The sequence below is a fragment of the Gadus morhua genome, chromosome 3, assembly GCF_902167405.1.
Source record: "Gadus morhua chromosome 3, gadMor3.0, whole genome shotgun sequence".
In the NCBI taxonomy this organism is placed as follows: Eukaryota; Metazoa; Chordata; class Actinopteri; order Gadiformes; family Gadidae; genus Gadus; species Gadus morhua.
In genome coordinates, this window is record NC_044050.1 from 25643517 (window position 1) to 25658100 (window position 14584).

Genomic DNA, 14584 nt, shown 5'->3' on the forward strand with positions numbered 1-14584 from the left:
AGCATCTATAGCTCTCGATTACCAGTCGCCTCTCTCTAGAGTTTCCTCTGTGTTCAGTGTCTTGATACACGTCTCTGCTTCCTGCATGCACCGGCTCAAGTGTGTATGTGTGAGGGGGGGGGGGGGGCTTGTTTGTATCTTGGCATGGTGCCAGAGGGGTGGGTCATGTGGGTTGTGAATCTTAAGCGGTGTGTTGCCTACCATACGTGGACCTTGTGACACATCCTCCAGTATTGTGTCCCCTACAGGACTCCCTTAACTAATATAGTGTTTCCTCCCCAATCATCAAAGGTCCAATGGGGATGTTTATTTGGTAGAGTTGGCAGCAGCCATTTTGATCTGTTCATGCTTCATCTGCTGGATCAGGTGACCCTGTGTGTGTGTGTGTGTGTGTGTGTGTGTGTGTGTGTGTGTGTGTGTGTGTGTGTGTGTGTGTGTGTGTGTGTGTGTGTGTGTGTGTGTGTGTGTGTGTGTCCTTGGTGCGTGTGGTCAAATATTTACTCCAGGGTTTGACAGGTAGATCAGTCAGCTCATTCAGTTTAATTAGAACCCTACTTTGACCGGATGATAAGATATCAATGTTTTAATAATCAAGAGGCAGCATAAGACATAAGCTTAAAAACATAATACATGACACATCAAGAGGCAGCATAAGACATAAGCTTAAAAACATAATACATAGAGTGTAACATACATCAAGTATAAGGTTACATACATAAGAAATAGGATTACAGACTTAAGATGTAATTGTAACTATATGAGATATAGTGTTACATGCATAATACATAGTTAAAAACATAAGACAAAGCGTTACAATACACATAGGGATGCAGTAATAAGACACAGGGTTATACCCTGATAACAGTGTCATGAATACAATGACCATAGACCCTCCTGCACATCATACAGGTATGTCCAGTTTCACAGTAACTGTCAGTTCAGTTATAGAATAAACACGCACCTGCTGCCAGCCTGTGGGTGTGGTTGGGTGTTGGTTGCCTTTTGTTTTTTTGTATTCAGATTTTATGTTTTTACGGCCACACTACAATACACACACAGTGTGCTTGATGCACAACCTATCGCTAGCGGGGTAAGCGCTGCACAACAGGAACCTGGACCTGAACCTGAACTGAGTCAGGCCCGTTTTGAATTGTAACTTGGTTACCCTTTAATACTTTCCTGTAAAATAAAACAAAATAAATAAATAGTAGCCTTAAGATTCATGAGCTTTTATTTTGACTTTAGGGATTGTTCCTTTAAACACAGAACTTCAGTTCCTGCATTGCTTTAACATTTCGATTCGATACTTACCAAAAATACTGGTATTTTTTGTAATAATACAAATGATTAGGAATATTGTCACCTGTTCCCTCCATCAGTCTGAATGAAGGGAATGCTTAAACACAGCCTACAAAAACCTGTTGTGGGGTGAGGCAGCTGGTATTGTGTGTCTGCCTGTTGACCCACTAGTCATTCATGCATGATTTTTAAGTTTCGGGCTACGACAGCATGGCAACCACAACCACCACACGGTTCCTCCGAGGCTAGGCCTAAACCTTGCCAACGGGCACGCTGATACGAGATGTCTCGCTCTCTCATTAAACACTGTACTGTTGGTCCATTTCTCTCTCATTAGCAACTCTACTACCTGAACTTGCAGAGAAGAAGTGAGAAAATGGAGCGAGGAATGATGGAGGAACAGAATCAGGTACTGCCTTCCTGTCTGTCTGTCTCTGTCGGCCTGTTTTCTGTCTGTCGGTCTTCTGTTTCTATCTGTATGTCTGTCAGTGTGTATGTCTGTCAGTGTCTAAGTCTGTGTGTCTTTTGTTTTTGAAGCTTGAAGTAGTAAGTAAGTGTGTGTGTGTGTGTGTGTGTGTGTGTGTGTGTGCGTTGCCAGATGGTGTCTAAGAGGAAGCTGAGGGTGTGTGTCGCTACCTGCAACCGCGCCGACTACTCCAAGCTAGCTCCCATCATGTTTGGGCTCAAAGCCCACCCGGAGAGCTTCGAGCTGGAGGTGATGGTCCTGGGCTCGCATCTCATCGATGACTACGGGTAAGCGCCCCAAGGGTCGATGTGAGGGCCTTTAACCCCCCACCCCCACCCCCCCGGAGGGAACCGTCCAGAATACCCCGGCCCTGTGCCTTCAGGGCAAGGCAGTGTGGCATCTGGCTGACTGGGATCCATCTCGTAGAAGAATCACCTACAAGTCTCAAAATCCGTTCTTTGTCTTTGTAGAACAATGCCACAGAACCGTAAAGTCAGGTCGTCAGAAAAAAAGGAAGAGGCGTGGGTCATGTGGGTTGTGAGTCTTAAGCTGTGTGTTGCCAACCATGCGTGGACCTTGTGACGCCTCCTCCAGTGTTGTGTCCCCCTACAGGAATTTGAATAGCGCACCCGACCTCCCAAACAGGTTTGCCTGGCAAAGCGGCATGGTACCTAAGCAACCATCTCTGTACTGACGTTGGCAGTTCACTCACTGATTAGTGGCTAGTTTCTCATGTTTTTTTTAAGAGACTTTTTTTGAAATGCACAATCCCCCCCCGACCCCATCTGCCCCGGAGGCCCCCCCACCCCCAGGTTAGGAACCAGTGCTCTAGATGGTCTTCTTCCAACACAAACTCTCTCTTACGCTCTCACAGGGTTATGGATCTAAGAGAGCACTTTGACTGTCACTGTGTGCTACCTACCACCACTCAGTCGTTGTTATGAACTCAAACTTGAGTTTGAGGGTGCAGAAATGAAATCCGCATCTGGCCAATCCTATGTGTTGTTAACGAAGCACGCCCTCCCCCCCCCCCCACCAGGAACACGTTCCGGATGATCGAGCAGGACGACTTCGACGTGAGCTCCAAGCTGCACACCATCGTGCGGGGGGAGGACGAGGCGGCCATGGTGGAGAGCGTGGGCCTGGCCCTGGTCAAGCTGCCCGACGTGCTGCAGCGCCTGCGCCCCGACATCCTCGTCGTCCACGGCGACCGCTTCGACGCCCTGGCGCTGGCCACCGCCGCCGCCCTCATGAACATCAGGATCCTGCACCTAGAGGGGGGAGAGGTGGGTGAACGGGGGGGGGGGAGGTGGGGGAGGGAAACACACCTATTAAAAAAAGTGTGTTTGGGAAACCATCATTATTTTCTTTCCTAGTTTTCTTTTCATCCATCCAATCATCTCTCCATTCTCCGCTGATGCCCTCCATCCCCCCGCCCCCCCCCCCCGTCCAGGTGAGCGGGACGATCGACGACTCCATCCGCCACGCCATCAGTAAGCTGTCCCACTACCACGCCTGCTGCACGCGCAGCGCCGAGCAGCACCTCATCGCCATGTGCGAGGACCACAGCCGCATCCTGCTGGCCGGCTGCCCCTCCTACGACAAGCTGCTGTCGCCCACCAAGAACAACCACCTGGACACCATCCACACCTGGCTGGGTGAGGGCCGGGCACATAGGGGGGGATGCTCGTCTGTGCACATGCACTTATGTGTGTGTGTGTGTGTGTGTGTGTTAGGGTTGCCACGGTATACGGGCTGTTACCGGTGTTGAGGCCAACACCGATTCCTAACACCGGCAACACCGAGTTTATTTATTTTATTTTTTTTCAGTAATAAAAAACGAATTCAGTATAAATGAATAATATAATTAAGAAAATTAAAATGTGTAGAATAGGCCACAGTTCTGCTCTGTGCGGAAGAGAATTGGCGCGCTTCCTTACAAGACCGGTAACCATAGCAACGGCGGTAAACAAACCCAGCGAAGCCCAATCCCTACGTGAGCTCCCCGCGCTACGGCCATCCTGAGGCGCACAGAGCTTTTGGCCGTGATATTATGATAGATACAATTATATTATACTGTTATAGAACGTTATAAGACGCCGAGAATTGGCGCGCTGCCAGCCGCTGTCACCGAGTGTGAGAGGAGAGTTGACGGAGAAGATGGCGGTTGACCTAGTTTCAAAGTTAATACCGTTTATACCGGTAATACCGGTGTTGACACGAGCGTATTACTCAGTGTGAAAATGTCCACACCGCGGCAACCCTAGTGTGTGTGTGTGTGTGTCAGGGGACATGGTGCAGGAGAACCAGTACATCGTGGCCCTGCAACACCCGGTCACCACGGACATCCAGGGCTCCATCAAGATCTACGGCCTCATGCTGGACGCCCTCATCTCCTTCAACAAGAAGACGCTCATCCTGTTCCCCAACATCGACGCAGGTCTGACTCCACTGTTATAACTGTTATACTTTAGTGAACTCATATTATGCTATGATGATTTAGCATCAGTATTAATACTGTCGGGAACTAGGTTTCATTCTACTGTTATCACTTAGCATCAGTATTAATACTGTAGTGGAACACATATTATGATTTATCATTAATATCAATACCTTAGTGAACTAGGAACTTAGTGAACTCATTATACTTTTATCATTTGGCGTCAGTGATATTAATAATCATTTAAATTCGGAATATAATATTGGAGACGTTCCATTATTTTTTTATATGCCCCATCGTCATTTTATTTCCGTAGGTATAGCATAGCTTGATACCACACCCTAGTCCCCTTGAACTAATAAACACCACCGCACTGAGAGTCTGACGCCGGCTCCTTCCTGTGTCCACAGGAAGTAAGGGGATGGTGCGCGTGATGCGGATGAAGGGCATCGAGCAGCACCCCAACTTCCGGGCGATGAAGCACATCCCGTTCGAGCAGTTCATCCAGCTGGTGGCCCACGCCGGCTGCATGATCGGGAACAGCAGCTGTGGGGTCCGCGAGGCCGGGGCCTACGGGACCCCCGTCATCAACCTGGGCTCCAGACAGACGGGCCGAGAGACAGGTAGACACACAGGGGAAGACAGACAGTGAGACAAAGGGGTACAGACACGGGAAGACAGTAGGGCCGAGAGACAGGTAGACACACAGGGGAAGACAGACAGTGAGACAAAGGGGTACAGACACGGGAAGACAGACGGGTAGAGAGACAGACGGGCAGAGAGACCGGTAGACACACAGGGTGAAAGGGAGGTGGAGAGACCCGACAGGGAGAGAGACAGATAAGACACAAGGGAAGACAGACGGGAAGACAGACGGGGAGAGAGACGGGTAGAAAGACAGGCAGACATTTAGACACTGGTAGAGAGACAGACAGGCAGATGGACAGACAGGTAGCCTGACCAGTAGTTTGAGGTGGGGTGCGATTGTGTAACGTCCCTCTCCTCCCATCAGGAGAGAACGTTCTCCACGTCCGGGACGCTGACACCCACAACAAGATCTACCACGCCTTGGAGCTGCAGTTTGGAAAGCGCTACCCCTGGTGAGACGAGCGGCCTGTACACACTCAGAGAGCACCTCTACCACCCTACCCTAGGCACCGACCTACAACCCTACCCTAGGCACTGACCTACAACCCTACACCAGGCATCGTCCTACAGTCCTACCCTAGGCACCGACCTACAGTCCTACCCTAGGCACTGACCTACAACCCTACCCTAGGCACTGACCTACAGTCCTACCCTAGGCACTGACCTACAACCCTACACAGGCACCGTCCTACAGTCCTACCCTAGGCACCGTCCTACAGTCCTACCCTAGGCACCGACCTACGACCCTACACTAGGCACCGACCTACAACCCTACCCTAGGCACTGACCTACAACCCTACACAGGCACCGTCCTACAGTCCTACCCTAGGCACCGTCCTACAGTCCTACCCTAGGCACCGACCTACGACCCTACACTAGGCACCGACCTACAACCCTACCCTAGGCACCGACCTACAGCCCTACCCTAGGCACCGACCTACAGCCCTACCCTAGGCACTGACCTACAACCCTACACCAGGCACCGTCCTACGACCCTACACTAGGCACCGACCTACAACCCTACCCTAGGCACTGACCTACAACCCTACACCAGGCACTGACCTACAACCCTACACCAGGCACCGTCCTACAGTCCTACCCTAGGCACCGACCTACAACCCTACCCTAGGCACTGACCTACAACCCTACACCAGGCACCGTCCTACAGTCCTACCCTAGGCACCGACCTACAGTCCTACCCTAGGCACTGACCTACAACCCTACCCTAGGCACTGACCTACAGTCCTACCCTAGGCACTGACCTACAACCCTACACAGGCACCGTCCTACAGTCCTACCCTAGGCACCGTCCTACAGTCCTACCCTAGGCACCGACCTACGACCCTACACTAGGCACCGACCTACAACCCTACCCTAGGCACCGACCTACAGCCCTACCCTAGGCACCGACCTACAGCCCTACCCTAGGCACTGACCTACAACCCTACACCAGGCACCGTCCTACGACCCTACACTAGGCACCGACCTACAGTCCTACCCTAGGCACTGACCTACAACCCTACCCTAGGCACTGACCTACAGTCCTACCCTAGGCACTGACCTACAACCCTACACCAGGCACCGTCCTACAGTCCTACCCTAGGCACCGACCTACAACCCTACCCTAGGCACCGTCCTACAGTCCTACCCTAGGCACTGACCTACAACCCTACCCTAGGCACCGTCCTACAGTCCTACCCTAGGCACTGACCTACACACCTACCAGGGAGTGATAGTGGATGGGTTGCTCTGACATTTCTAGCAACATATCCACCATCCCGACCTGGCGACACGTACCCCATCACTCATGTGGTGGAAAGTCTTTGACCTGTATTGATAACGTGTCTATTGCAAAAAAACCAAATAAGGTAGAATTTGTATGTCTCGGCACAGCGAGGCCACTCGACGAGCACGCAAAGGTTGAACCGCTGCAGTGAGCCCCACAGTGGGCCCACTGCAGAGTTAAAACAGGGAAGGCCTTGAGGGCACAGCTGCAGATAGGGATGCCACTACTACTTTCGTCCGTCACAGGATGTAGCTGGTGGTATTGTTGCGTCTCTGTCAGCTGGGGCCGTCTCGATAAGCGCGGCACAAACAGTGAAACCGTTACTATATATAATAACCGAGAGGTCGCCGTGTCTTGGTGTCTTCAGAACAACATGTCTTATGGAAATGTTTATTACAATTCGGAATAGTAAGGGTGTATGTGTTGCCAGGTAGTGATGGTTTATGTGTTGCTAGGGTATGATGGTGTGTATGTGTTGCCAGGTGGTAATGGTGTATGTGTTAGTAGGGAGTGATGGTCTATGTGTTGCTAGGTAGTGATGGTGTATATGTTGCCATGTAGTGATGGTGCATGTGTTGCTAGGGAGCGATGGTGTAGGTTTTACTAGGGGGTGATGTCGCTAGGTAGTGATGGTGTATGTGTTGCCAGGTAGTGATGGTGCATGTGTTGCTAGGGAGTGATGGTGTAGGTTTTACTAGGGGGTGATGATGTACGTGTCGCTAGGTAGAGATGGTGTATGTGTTGCCAGGGTGTGACGGTGTCGTTTTTACTAGGCGGTGATGGAGTATGTGTTGCTAGGTAGTGATGGTGTATGTTCTGCCAGGTAGTGATGGTGTATGTGTTGCTAGGGAGTGACGGTGTATGTGTTGCCAGGTAGTGACGGTGTATGTGTTGCTAGGTAGTGACGGTGTATGTGTTGCTAGGGAGGGACGGTATGAGTTGCCTGGTAGCGACGGTGTATGTGTTGCTAGTGAGTGCCGGTGTAGGTGTTGCCAGGTAGTGGCGGTGTATATGTTGCTAGGGAGTGACGGTGTATGTGTTGCCAGGTAGTGACGGTGTATGTGTTGCCAGGGAGTGATGGTGTATGTGTTGCTAGGGATTGACGGTGTATGTGTTGCCAGGGAGTGACGGTGTGTGTGTTGCCAGGGAGTGACGGTGTATGTGTTGCAAGGTAGTGACGGTGTAGGTGTTGCTAGGGAGTGACGGTGTACGTGTTGCCGTCCTCCAGCTCTAAGATCTACGGCGACGGGAACGCGGTGCCGCGGATCCTGAAGTTCCTGCGGAGCATCAAGCTGGACGAGCCGCTGCAGAAGAGCTTCTGCTTCCCGCCCGTGAAGGAGGCCTTCTCCCAGGACATCGACCACATCCTGGAGACCCAGTGCGCCCTGGCCGTGGACCTGGGGGGCACCAACCTCCGCGTGGCCATCGTCAGCATGAGGGTAGGCGGGCCTCACGGACAGACTCACGGACACACACAGACTCACGGACACACACACGGACACACACAGACTCACGGACACACACACGGACACACATAGCCACATCCACATCCACACACAGTTCAAATCAATTCAAGAGTCCAGTTGAATGCTCATCTCTGCCCCCCCATCCCCCCCCTCCCTCCCGTCTCTCCTCCAGGGGAAGATCATGAGGAAGTACTGTAAGCCCAACCCCAAGACCTACGAGTCCCGGATCCAGCTCATCCTCAGCATGAGCCAGGACGCCATCCAGGACGCTGTCCGCCTCAACTGCAGAATACTGGGAGTCGGTACGCACAGGAGCATAGACATCTGCACACGCATACGCACGCGCACGCACGTGCGCACAGACACATATGTATGCTCACACATGCAAATACAAATATATATACTCAGTAAACACGCACGCACACACCCGTACTGGTGTCATGAAATAGACACGCAAATTAAAGAAAGGTTTTCTTTGAACTCGTGTTCCAAAAGACCACAGGGCAAGTGATCCCCATGTGCGTTACCCATTACGATAGGACGACTGCAGACCCAACGTATGAAACATGTCATGTGTATTAATATTCAAGATGGGGGGGCCATAGTGCAGCGGCCCACTGGACTGGTTCAGTTTGACCTGACTCTCTTGGCTTAGCGTTCTCTGGTAGTGGAGATCTGTAATTCATAGGCACTTTCGGGTGAAGATCTGTGACACACAGCCATGCATCACTGAATTAGCCCATCAGTCGACCAGTCAGGAGCTGTACGGCCGCCCTCCTGAATACAGAAGCAGAACATAACCACGTCTGTATTCTGACCGGCTATTCCGCAGCCGCCGCGACAAAAGTAGATTGCGCTCTTTCTCATTAATTCTATTCTGATGATGATCAACGTTAGTCTAATGCAATTATCTTATGCCAACTGTGAAATCCGACTGGAACAGAATGCTATTCAAGATGCAGTGTGACGGATTCAGTGGCGTTTAGCGGTGAGATTGCAACCAAATTAAATAGCCTCTACTCGGGTCTTGTATGAGGCCCAGTCTCGCATAAGACCCACTGAACACACAGAGAGGGGCAACCCCTTCACCGATCCAGGACTTTAGCTTTTCCAAAGTAGGTCAAAGTAATTGTAATTCCTACGGCAGTAGCTAACGGTTACCCCTCCGTCTCCCCCTGGCAGGCGTGTCCACGGGGGGGCGGGTCAACCCCCAGGAAGGGGTGATCCTCCACTCCACCAAGCTGATCCAGGAGTGGTCGTCGGTGGACCTGCGCACGCCGCTCTCGGACGCGCTGCACCTCCCCGTGTGGCTGGACAACGACGGCAACTGTGCGGCGCTGGCGGAGAAGAAGTTCGGCCACGGCCAGGGCGTGGAGAACTTCGTCACCATCATCACCGGCACAGGTCAGGAAATACGCCGCACGCACGCACGCACGCGGAGGCTGTGCACACGCATGGCGACCTCTCCTGGCCGTCGCCATGACAACTGTAGCGCTTCAGTACCAAGACGACAAACAAGAAGTGTTGTTATGTTTGGGAAGATGAGGAAAACTAGTATAGGACTAGTTAAAGACCAGTATTGGACTAGTACAGGACTCGCATCTGACGAGTTCTGAACTAGCATTGGACTTGTACTGAAAAGCTCGATTTTGTGCGTGATGTCTTCCTCGACTAGGTTGATGTTGAAGAATATGCAACTGAAAGTTTCTTATTCACCGTGGTCTGAAGGTTCAGACCACGTCCAGGATTATCTCTTTTTATACTTTTGTTACAGGAGCTACAAATACACTTACGATATTTAATATATAATTAGCAGAACCACGTTCCATATACATCTTCGATAATTGTGTTTGTGTGTCTCTGTGTCTGTGTGTCTGTGTCTGTGTGTGTGTGTGTGTGTGCGCCCGTGTGTGTGTGTGTGTGTGTGGCTAGGTATCGGGGGGGGCATCGTGCACCACCACGAGCTGGTGCACGGCAGCACCTTCTGCGCGGGGGAGCTGGGCCACATCATGGTGTCTCTGGACGGCCCAGAGTGCATGTGCGGCAGCCGGGGCTGCGTGGAGGCCTACGCCTCGGGCATGGCCCTGCAGCGCGAGGCCAAGAGGCTGCACGACGGTAGGGGACCCACTACTCTGCTCAGCCATCAAAGGGCCCCTCGTTTTACCACCGACCGCGGGCGTGATTCGCCGACACAAGCCGTTTGAAAATAGGTCCTTCCCCCGTGCCTTGGTGACATCACAGGTGGGCGTGTCCCCCCCCCCCAGATGCATGCTGGGTAGATCAGTCTAGCAGCCTACCACGTGGACTGTAGAAAATGTTGCCCATCTATCCGTCGTCATCACACGTCCTGGTATTCCCACTGCCGCCAGGTTCCCCGTGGCTTAAAGAGACCCTATTATACTACTTTTCTGGTCTTAATTTCTTATTAATGACTCCTATAGCGCAACCTGACACGAATCACAGCACAAAAAACGATGTAGATTTTCGGGAAACTCTTCCTCTCATCTGGGCGCTTTCTGCATTCTCTGTCAACGCTCGGTTTCGTCCTTCTCCGCCCCCTCGCCCCCTCGCCCCCCTCCTGCCAACCCCACTCCGTTGTGATTGGTTACCTTCCGGAAGACCTGCGAAGGGCAGTCGAGCTCCACCCCCTCCTTTTGCGCGTGCATGTAGCCTACTACAGAAAAGGTAATTGGAGACATATTGTGAGCTAATTAAATTAAATAAGTTTCCCTCACAACCAGAAAAGCTTTTTTTGGGAGGGGAAGGCATTGTTCCCCAAACGTGCAAAGCTGGGCTGTGAAGTGAAAAGTGCGGACTTGAAGCGTGCACGGGCAGATTTGACCAGGCATATGGGGGCGTGGCAGGAGTGCCTCTGCGTAGATGATTTCCCGGAAATGTGAACAAGTGAATCGCAAACGTTGTTCCGAGTGTTTAGCGCTCTGCACAGCCACCCCAGACTGTCACCAGGGAATACGTTGAAATGCATGTACGTCATTATTTGACACTTTAGTATGGTTAAACATGACTATCAATCATTATAACAACGTTTATAGGTCATTAAAGTCGAAAAAGCATAATAGGTCCCCTTTAACAAGAGACCAGGCTGGACCAGGGGAGAGGGGTGTGTGTGTTCATGTGTGGATGTGGGTCTGTTCCAGAGGACCTTCTTATCACGGAGGGGATGGAGTTGAAGAAGGTGGAGGCCGTCAGCGCCGTGCACCTCATCAGCGCCGCCCAGCAGGGGAACGCCAAAGCTCAGGCCGTCCTGAAGACAGGTCAGACACGCGCACGCACTCACACACACATGGAAGGCCGAAAGGGACAAGGCTTACGTCTCGTCAGGACTCCTAACCCTTTTAAATGGAAGTAAAATGCACCATTTTGGTTACTTTAATGTTTAAGACGCTGTTTTTGAACACTGAAACAGCAGTTTATCGAATGAGCTCCTCTTGACGATGGTTTAACGTTTAGTTCTTAAGTGTTTTGTTCACATGAATGCGTTCTCGTTCTAGTAGGCAATACATTAAAATATGTGTCCACTAGGTGGCATCCAAATATTTAAATACAAAATCCACATTCACTCCATAGTATTCTAATATGCACTCATGTTATGCCAATATTACTGTGCTCTAGCTGTCATCAGTGTTGGGAAAGTTCACTTTCTACGTGAACTAGTTCAAAGTTCAAAGTTTTAAAATGAACTAGTTCAGTTAAACGTTCACAGTTCAAAAAGATGAACTAGTTCATAGCTCTTTTTTTCAATATGTTGCTGTGAGCTATTAGTTTTTTCCGGTATTTTGAACATTGAGCCCCCTTTGTGGTTTTTCTAGGATGAAATAGAGTGGTTGAATCAAGTATCGTAGCGAAATACAGTTTCTATCGTGTTTTATTGCACATTGAGCGCACGGAAAGGGGGGGTGTTCACGTTTGGTTGTAGTCTTTTCGCTCGGTTCTAGCCCTACTGTTGAGACGGAGAACCGAGCGAAAAGACTACAACCAAACATAAACAGCCCCCCTTTCCGTTTCCGGCCAACCAGCAATGATTCTACGAGGTATTCTAGTCCGCTGAGCTATCAGCCAGAGAGATAACGTTATGGATTGTACATATTTTTAATTCGAAATTCGTCTCAGCCTTTATACCACAGATACTCTAGGGTCTATAGCATATAACCGCATTGTCCGATTACAGTTTAATTCATTTTAACCAAATTAACCACACGGAGATTACCATGGCAACCGGTCAAACAACACAGCGTTCTGCGCGCGCCTCCGGCGTGTTGATAAACAAATAACCCCCATATTGAACGAAGTTAAACCAAGTGAGCGTACCGTTCACAGACGCCAGAATGAACGTGTTCACAGTAACGTTCATCAGGCAGTGATACTGTACGTTCAGTTCACGTTCACCCAAAATATGAACGAGTTCATGAACAATCGTTCAATGACCGTGTTCAGGCACAACACTGGCTGTCATTATGTATAAATGAGTAATTATGTATTACATGCAGAGGCTGACTTGCCTTCCAGGTTGCTCATTCAGGATAGTTGTTACTCTTTTTACCTTGCATACATGCACACACATTCATGCACACACACAGACAAATACACACACCTGACTACATTGCTATTGTGTTTATCCGGGTGGGTGTGGTGTTGCTTAATGTGGTTTGGGTGTTTCTGTGAATGAAATTGACGAAATTGATGATATATACTTTAAATCGCTCTGGATAAAAGTGGCTTCTAAATGACCTCATACTAGTCAATAACATGGCTGTGTTGTTTAGTCTGGTTCTGGAGTTTGAACTAGTTCTGGTGTGTAAACGGGTTCTCGTGTTATTACTAGTTCTGGTGTGTAATCTGGTTCTGGTGTTTGAACTAGTTCTGGTGTGTAATGTGGTTCTGGTGTTTGAACGAGTTCTGGTGTGCAATCCGGTTCTGGTGTGTAATCTGGTTCTGGTGTGTAATCTGGTCCTGGTGTGTAATCTGGTTCTGGTGTGTAATCTGGTCCTGGTGTGTAATCTGGTTCTGGTGTGTAATCCGGTTCTGGTGTGTAATCCGGTCCTGGTGTGTAATCTGGTTCTGGTGTGTAATCCGGTACTGGCGTGTAATCCGGTTCTTGTGTGTAATCTGGTTGTGGTCTCTGCAGCCTCCACAGCTCTGGGCGTGGCCGTGGTGAACATCCTCCACATGACCAACCCGTCACTGGTCATCCTGTCGGGGGTGCTGGCGTCGTACTACCAGTCCCCGGTCCAGGACATCATCTCCCAGAGGGCCCTGGCCTCCTCCCAGGGCATCAAGGTCGTGACCTCCGACCTGGAAGAACCTGCTCTGCTGGGTGCCGCTAGTATGGTTCTGGACTACACCACCAGGCGGAGCTGCTAACCAGACCCGGACACACACACGCACGCACAAAAAGACACACACACACATACACACATAACACAGGTACACAGACACACAGACAGTCCGAAGCATTGTTATTGTTTGTTTGGTTAACAGCAAACTTTCACTATTTAAATATATCTAGATATAAATAGCTTTATTTATATATATATATCTTGATGTATACATATTTAATTTATATGAATCATTCCGTTTGAGAGCCAGAAATGGTTTGAATTGCCCAGAGGTCATAATGGAAACTGATTAGCCTGGCCGCCATCTTGGTGCTAAATGCTAGCTGGGTGGGGGAACTGAATGCCCCGCTCAGCGAGCAGCTTGAACCAAAGAAGGCGCAAGGGGACTGGGTTCCACGGAGCCGCACGTTGTTTCTCTCCCAGCAGCCCGCGCTCTCTCTGCGCTGCTGCCATGGCCTTACTTTGCTCGTGCATACGTGATTTGCATTTCCACAAACATGACGTGCCATGAACTAGCATAAAGGAGCCTCTGGTCTCCTTTTATTAATAGGAATATACTTTAGAGTAAATAATATAAATATATATATATATATATATATATATATATATATACACATCTCCAAATTGAATTTGTTTTTCGCTACTTTCGGGCGCTCTGCGTCGTGCCTGTGGAGCAACAGGACTGAATCTGGATGGGTCTTCATGTGGAACCCCTACCTCAAAACATTCCTCCGCACCCCGTCTACCACGCCAGCCCACACACAGGCTCCGCCCCCCGCACAGTGGCCCACCCACTACCGACTCGGCCTCGCCCGGGGCTCCACTGTACTTTACTACTCTACTGGACGTCCTACTGTAGCTAAGCTCTACGGGAAGGCCTGATGATGAGTTGCGTTGACGTGCAACTTGGCAACGGCCAAGTTGTCTCCGGTGTCTGAGAATCATCTCTTATCGAATGGGAATGAAGAGTGAGTGGCGTCAGGATCACAACCTCGCTAGACTGGAAACGATGGGGTTGATGTTACCGTGAGAGGAACAAAAGGAAGAACAACTGTTTGCTTCACATATAGATTGCACGAAGGTTGAAAGTGGAAGAACTTGTTCTAATTTGTCAGCACCTAT

The 14584-nt window shown here is 50.2% G+C and overlaps 1 protein-coding gene across 1 annotated transcript; it reads left to right on the plus strand.

Moving 5' to 3' along the window:
• The first annotated feature begins 462 nt into the window (after positions 1-462).
• gne (glucosamine (UDP-N-acetyl)-2-epimerase/N-acetylmannosamine kinase) lies at positions 463-14041 on the plus strand. Its single transcript, XM_030352412.1, has 13 exons — positions 463-1708; positions 1898-2052; positions 2805-3051; positions 3219-3423; positions 4053-4205; positions 4616-4828; positions 5218-5305; positions 7868-8078; positions 8278-8407; positions 9288-9509; positions 10038-10220; positions 11264-11380; positions 13252-14041. Exons 1-13 carry the CDS (start codon positions 1676-1678, stop codon positions 13485-13487), a joined length of 2193 nt encoding a protein of 730 aa, XP_030208272.1. The 5' UTR covers positions 463-1675; the 3' UTR covers positions 13488-14041.
• The last annotated feature ends 543 nt before the right edge of the window (positions 14042-14584 follow it).